This window comes from Babylonia areolata, chromosome 11 (assembly GCF_041734735.1).
Source record: "Babylonia areolata isolate BAREFJ2019XMU chromosome 11, ASM4173473v1, whole genome shotgun sequence".
NCBI lineage: Eukaryota > Metazoa > Mollusca > Gastropoda > Neogastropoda > Buccinidae > Babylonia > Babylonia areolata.
In genome coordinates, this window is record NC_134886.1 from 43,727,249 (window position 1) to 43,734,748 (window position 7,500).

At 40.5% G+C, this 7,500-nt stretch overlaps 1 protein-coding gene across 1 annotated transcript in view; it reads left to right on the top strand.

The window, feature by feature from the left end:
• Positions 1 to 636: 636 nt before the first annotated feature.
• The window catches only part of LOC143287764 (solute carrier family 12 member 9-like), a 54,622-nt gene continuing 47,758 nt past the window's right edge, over positions 637 to 7,500 (top strand). The window contains exon 1 of the mRNA XM_076596044.1: positions 637 to 1,200. Coding sequence (XP_076452159.1) covers positions 825 to 1,200 — 376 coding nt within the window. The 5' untranslated portion in view covers positions 637 to 824. The remainder of the gene's footprint in view (positions 1,201 to 7,500) is intronic.

The window sequence follows — 7,500 nt, forward strand, 5'->3', positions numbered from 1 at the left end:
CCCCTGTATCTATCATGACACCAATCCTGACAACACAGCAACATCTGCAGGGCCTTGAAGCTTACGTCATGAAATAATTATCTGCGTTGAACGTCATACAATACCGTTTATCATTATCATGATCCACCCCAACCCCCCCCCCCCCCCCCCCCCCAACACACACACACCACAGACCCGCACACTTATGAAAAATCATACTTTAATTTCCGAAAACTACTTGATACACGTTTCTTTAACGGTTCATATCATCGTTACCTGTACTAAAACCAAAGCTGACGGAACTTACGTGTGCAGCTGTTCAGAGTTAGACAGACTGACACCGAGGAGGCACAAGGGGGGTGGCAGGAAAGACTTCCTGATGACCTGGAAATAGAGAAGACTCCATGGCAGTAGGAAAGACTTCCTGATGACCTGGAAATAGAGAAGACTCCATGGCAGTAGGAAAGACTTACTGATGACGATACGAATTTCGAGGAGACACAGTCAGACTTAGAAAGTCTTAGTAATGACGGCGAAATTCGTGGAAACACAATGTCAGTTTGGAGAGACTTACTAAGGACTTTGAAACTGGAGGAGACACAGTGAGAGGTAGAAACGCTTGCTGATATCAGCGAAATTTCAATGGAACATAGATCATCGTTAAGATCGAAGACTTGAGGTAGGTATACCTACTCGAGCCGCATTCTTCTTCTTCTTCGGTCGTGGGCTGCAACTCCTACGTTCACTCATATGTACACGAGTGGGCTTTTGCGTGTATGACTGTTTTTTGCCCAGCTTTAAAGACAGCTATACACCGTCCTTGAGCTGTATAAACCGCGGTCAAAATGATACCCAGGCTGAACTACAACTCTATGGACTTGCGTCGCTCCTCGGACACTAGCGCGGAGGAGCCCATAGAAGAGACTGAGCATCGTTACATCAATCTGGAGAACTTCCAGCTGCCGGACTATGAACGGAACACCAGTACCCTACCGGAGCCGTCCACGCCTTTGCTGCCCGGCCAGTCGTTCCCCAGACGCCTCCTGAGCTGTATCCGGGGCTGTCTGGGCGCCGGGGAGGGCGAGCCGTATGACGCCTTTCCTGCTTCGGCTCGTCCGCCGAGGAGCGTCTACGACATCCGTCGCAATCTTGGGGCCTGGGGCGGGGTGTTCGCCCCCGTGGCTTTGGGTCAGCTGGGTAACAACATCTTCCTGCGTACAGGTGAGTGAGTACAGCGTCCATCCATCGTCATCCTCTGTCTTATGGACTTAAGGTTCGGTCGCTTGAGGGTCAGTGTCGTGGAACACGCGTACACATACACAGGTACGCGCATGCACGCACGCACGCTCGCAATCACGCGTACACACACACACACACATACACACACATACAAACACACACACACAATCACACACACACACACACACAAACACACACACACACACACACACACACACACACACACACACACACACACACACACACACACACACGTTATGCATTGATCCATAAACAGCAACATCCAGCGCTCACTGATTGGCCCGTTTCGTTCTTGCATGTATTGTTCTGTGTCTGATTCCTAAACCTCAATGTTTCTTGACAAACAGGGTTAGTCATAAAGGTCTCATAGCCTTTTAGGGTCATCAGGGCAGTGAATTCGTATTCACTGTGTGTATGGCTCAGCACAGGGAAGAGGGGCCAAATCATCTCCTTTAGTTAAACCGACCCCATCTGAAGTCAGGGACCTATTCCATTCAAACCATGGTGAAGCGAGGAAATGGAGCAAAGTGCCTTTCCCAAGGACACACACACACACACACACACACACACACACACACACACACACACACACACACACACATATTTGTATTTGCATTTCTTTTTATCACAGCAGATTTCTCTGTGTGAAGTGCGGGCTGCTCTTCCCAGGTAAAGCGCGTCGCTACACTACAGCGTCACCCCTTTTTTTTTTTTCCTGCGTGCAGTTTTATTTGTTTTCCCTAACGAAGTGGATTTTTCTACAGAATTTTGCCAGGAACAACCCTTTTGTTGCCGTGGGTTCTTTTATGTGCGCTAAGTGCATGCTGCACACGGGACCTCGGTTTATCGTCTCCTCCGAATGACTAGCGTCCAGACCACCACTCAAGGTCTAGTGGAGGGGGAGAAAATATCGGCGGCTGAGCTGTGATTCGAACCAGCGCGCTCAGATTCTCTCGCTTCCTAGGCGGACGCGTTACCTCTAGGCTATCACGATATATATATATATATATATATATATATATATATATATATATATATGATAGTCAGTCGTGTCCGACTATGACCATCAGCACAGTAGAGGAGGCGACTGCTGGGCTAGAATGTTGATTATAGTGGAGAGTGTCTTGCCCAAGTTGCATCCCCACTCTCTCGGCCAAGAGGGTTTTTGGACAGTCGGCGTTGGGATGGTTCCCAAAGGCCAGCTAGCTCCCAAGGCTGCAGCACCAAGAGCCAGTGGCAATTTTGCCTCCTAGTTCGAGAGTCACAGTCCTTCACAAAAGACTAAGCTGTAAAATGATTTCCCATTGCAATGGAGAAACCATTGACAATACAGCTCTCAATTTTCTGTTGGCCCAACTGTAAACTTACACAGCACCATATTGAAACGAGGACTTGAACTCTGATCGTTGGTGAACACTTGGTCAGACGTCCAATGCCTTACCGACTCGGCTTCGGCGTCTCCATCATTTTCATGGCAATAAAGCATCCTGTTCCATTCCACACACACACACACACACACACACACACACACACACACACACACACACACACACACACACACACACACACACACACACTGACACACACGCACGCACACACACACACACCCACACGCGCGCGCGCGCACACACAAACACAAACACACACACACATACACACACACACACACACACACACACACACACACACACACACACCAAACAAAACAAACAAAAAACAAAAACAAAAGAACAGTTTTGAGATCTGTTTGTGTCAGCACTGTGACTCATCATCACACATGGTGGCCAGTGTTTGTTCCCCAAGCGACCCTGGACATCTGCAGTTCATTGACGTTCTGGTTCAATGTCCTGCCCACGAACCTGGTGATAAGCACTGAGCTTTTAACTCACTCAGTACGGCCAGTCCTCTCTTCTCCTCTACACAGACCCCTCGGATGTCCAGTGGGTGTCTGAATGACCCAACATTTAGCTTCCGTCGTCAGAATTGTGGTATTCTTTATCAACATTCACGTCTTCAGTATAAGAGCCTTCCGCTTGCAATATTTTGATGATGGTAATTGGGGTGAAACGCTGTTAACGTTGTCTCTTTCGCCGTTCGTATGGAAAGAGTTAACAGTTTAAGCTCTGTGGCTAGTGCTAGGCTGCGGTCCACATGACATCGATTCCAGGATAGTGGCGGAGGCTGGGCGTGGGGGTCGGGGTGAGTGTGAGGATGATTGGGGTAGAGGGTGGGGACCTGTCTAGATCTACATTGACCCCAGCGAAAAATGCTATTATGTTGTTAAAAAAAGTGTGTGTGTGTGTGTGTGTGTGTGTGTGTGTGTGTGTGTGCGTGCGCGTGCGTTACATTGTAGAACTAACACTGTTGGGGATGCTTCTTTCTTGCCGGCAGCCTTTTTCCTCAACCACACCTGTGTGACCAAAGCAGCTATGTTTCAGTCACGGGAAAATTAAACTTCAATCGTGTAGCACCAGAAAAGCTCTTGGTCATTTCGCTTTTCATATATATATATATGTGTGTGTGTGTGTGTGTGTGTGTGTGTGTGTGTGTTATTTTATTTAATTTATTTATTTATTTATTTTTGCTCCCACAACTATTTGAATGGCGTTATTTCTATTACTGTTTTTTGTTTGTTTGTTTGTTTGTTTTTTTGTGGTTTTTTTTTTTTGTAGCATGTGCATGCCTACTTTAGCCTATTTTTTTCTTTTTTTTTCATTTTATTTTATTCATGAATTGGTCATTATCTTGACCTATGTTAATTTTCTTCTTTTTTGTGCTGTCTCTCTTTCTCTTGTGTGTTGTTGTACCTCCGTTGTTGTTTGATTAATAAGACTTTTTTTTTTTTTTTTTTTTTTTTTTTTTTTTTTGTACGAACATTTTTTTCTTTTACCCAAATAAAATTTTCTTGAAATTCTTCTTAGTATTTGTATGTATTATTTTATATCTTATCTTTATATATATATATTGCTGAATATAATATGTCATCGTTTCTAATCTTCAGCTTTTCTTCTATACCTTCTCTCTCCCCTCTCTCCCATATATATATTACAGAACGAGAGGGGAGTAGGACCCCAACACACACAACACACACACGCACACACACCCACCCACCTCTATCACACACCAGACAAAAGAGAGGGTTGAATTTCAATGCGCTTCTGGTACTTATTTGATTACTTCATATCGTACTAACATTAATGTTTTAAAAAATAAAAATGAAATTGTAAGGATCATGGTCATGACAGAATAATCATACAGTTACTTGAACTATTTGTGGGGTTCGCTCTGCTCTGGGCTGGTAATCTGTTTAGGCATCTTTTTTCCCTCATATTTGACGTGCTGGGCTTTAAGTGCCGACATGACTTAAACTTTGTTAATGCATTAACTAAAAGAAAAATAATTTTTAATAATTGTAAAAAAAAAGAATTGATACTTGATAGGAAAATATGCTGCACCTTAAAACACAACAAACAACAACACCTACATTTCCACAAAACAACCTACCTTACACATACTTAATTTTCATAATTATCACTCAAAACACCTGGAAACAGGTGGCGTTCAGGTTAGGGTTTCTCCCTAGCATAACATGATTTACACCAGTAATTGGGCTTCTAAAAGAAAAAAGCATAGTTATCTAAAAACAGATCAAAGCGTTAAACTGAAAGAAGACATAACATTGAATAGGACGAGAAATGTTCCAGGAACCATTTCATTTGTTTTGTTTCTCCGAATCACGTTTATCTGACCGCATAGTGACTCTGATGTAACTATCCCAGGTTATAAGATACTCCGCCTTGATCCAAAAGCTTCAAAGGAAACAGGTCTGTTAGTGTATTACAGTCAAGCAATCACATTAAAGCGAAAAATGAGTTTAGATCAGTTCGACATTGAATCCATATGGTTATAAATTAAAATAAAACATATCAGTCCGCTACTTATTGGATTTATCTACAGAAACCTGGCTGAAAGAGTTAACTGGTTTGATGATTTTATTTCAATGATGGATGCTGCCATGCTTGAAGATAAAGAAATTATTATGTTCGGTGACTTTAACATTAATCTATTAAAACCTCAGCTGCAATGGAATCAGATATATACAGCATACAGTTTGGAACAACTTATCGATAAACCAACACGAGTAACCCCTAGTTCCAGTACCCTCATTGATCACATTTATGTTTCATGTAAACAAAATATTGTAGAAATATGTTCTCCAGTCACTGGATGTAGCGATCACTCACCTGTTTGCATCACCTGGAAAAGAAAAGGTATTAAAATTCCAAAAGCAAGTCACAAAACCATTGAATATAGATGTTTCAACAACTTTAACACAGATACTTTTTTGCATGATTTACTTTCTTCTCCACTTTCTCATGTCTATCAATACACCGATCCTGAAAATGCTTTAGATTTTTGGATAAGAACCTTTAGTAATATTCATAGTAAGCACGCACCAATCAGGACTAAACGAGTGAAACACCGTATGTTACCTCCATGGATTTCTAAAGAAATAAAAAATGAAATGCACCTTAGGGATCTTCTAAAACCAGTAAATCAAGAAGAATATGTTAAAAAAAAGGAATAAAGTGAATTCAATGCAACGAAAAGCTATGCACAAGTATTACCAACAGAAAGTGACTAACAAAAAAGACTCAAGATCTATTTGGGATGCCATTAACAGACTAACCAACAAGCACTATACTAAATCACAAAATAATACTAATGATATAACCCCAGATACAATTAACAACCATTTTGTAAATATAGCTGAAAAGTTAATTACTAATGATAGATGGAAATATAATGATTTAGAACTGGTAACTGATTACTGTCAATCCAAAAAATAAATTCAAAAGTTTTTATCCCTTATTTATCAGTTCCAGAAGTTTTTGCCTCTCTAATGTCCATGAAACAGTCAAATACCAAAGATATACATGAACTGGATAGCAAAATCATGAAGATTTCGGCACCAGTAATAACAGAGTCTCTTACCTACATTTATAATCTCTGCATTGATAAAAACTATTTTCCCGTATGTTTCAAACAGGCTAAAGTTTTTCCACTCTTCAAATCAGGTGATCCTTCTGATCCTTCTAACTACAGGCCTATATCTATACTATCGGTTCTTTCCAAACCACTTGAAAAGCATATCCAAAAACATATACTGTGTCACTTAAACAAATATCAATTGATTCACCCAGTACAGTCAGGTTTTAGAGAAAACCATTCTTGTCATACTGCTCTGACACAAATGATTGATAGATGGCTCTTAAATATAAATAATAGTAAATTCACAGGTGTTGTCTTCGTTGATTTTGCTAAAGCCTTTGACGTAATAAATCACTCTCTTCTCCTTAAGAAACTTGCTTGTTATGGCTTAGCTAAGAATACTTTACAATTTCTTTCTTCCTTCTTATCAGATCGACAACAACTGGTCTGCATCAAATCTTCCAAATCAACTTTTCAAGAAATAAGGTATGGTGTACCACAAGGATCAATTCTTGGCCCCCTTCTTTTCTCCTTGTACATTAATGATTTGCCTCTTTATATCAAATCTAATTGTGAATTGTTTGCCGATGACAACTCCATACACTCCGACCACACATGCATTAAAGTTCTGACATCCAATTTACAAGACAGTGTGAACAGATTAGTTAATTGGACAGAACATAACCATATGTCTCTCAATGCTCAAAAAACTAAATGCATGTCTGTAACAACTCGACAGAAACGCCAGATAATGCCAACAAATGTTTTCAATATTTTCATTTCCAATGTTAGAATTGAAGAAGTCAAATCACACAAAGTTTTAGGTGTAGTTATCGATAATGATTTATCATGGTCTGAACATATTACTTATTTATGTAAAAGGATGTCTCAAAAAGTATTCCAGTTATCAAAAATAAAACACTTTCTAAATACACATGCCCGTAAACAATTCTTTAATGCTCACATACAGTCGATAATAGATTATGCTTCTACTTTGTGGGATTCTACTAGCGCTAATACTCTAAAACCTCTTGTTAGATTATACAAACGTGCTTTGAAATTAGTTTTATTAAAGTCAAGTTCATTAACTCCTAATGATTATAGGTCACTTGATATCCTCCCACTGGAGCTAAAACTAGAATATAATAAGGCTGTTTTTATGCACAAAATAGTAAGCGGCTACGCACCTCCTTCAATTATAAATAACTTCCCAGTAAATAACATAAGACATGTACATAAGTTGCATATACCTCGTCCAAATCTTAATCT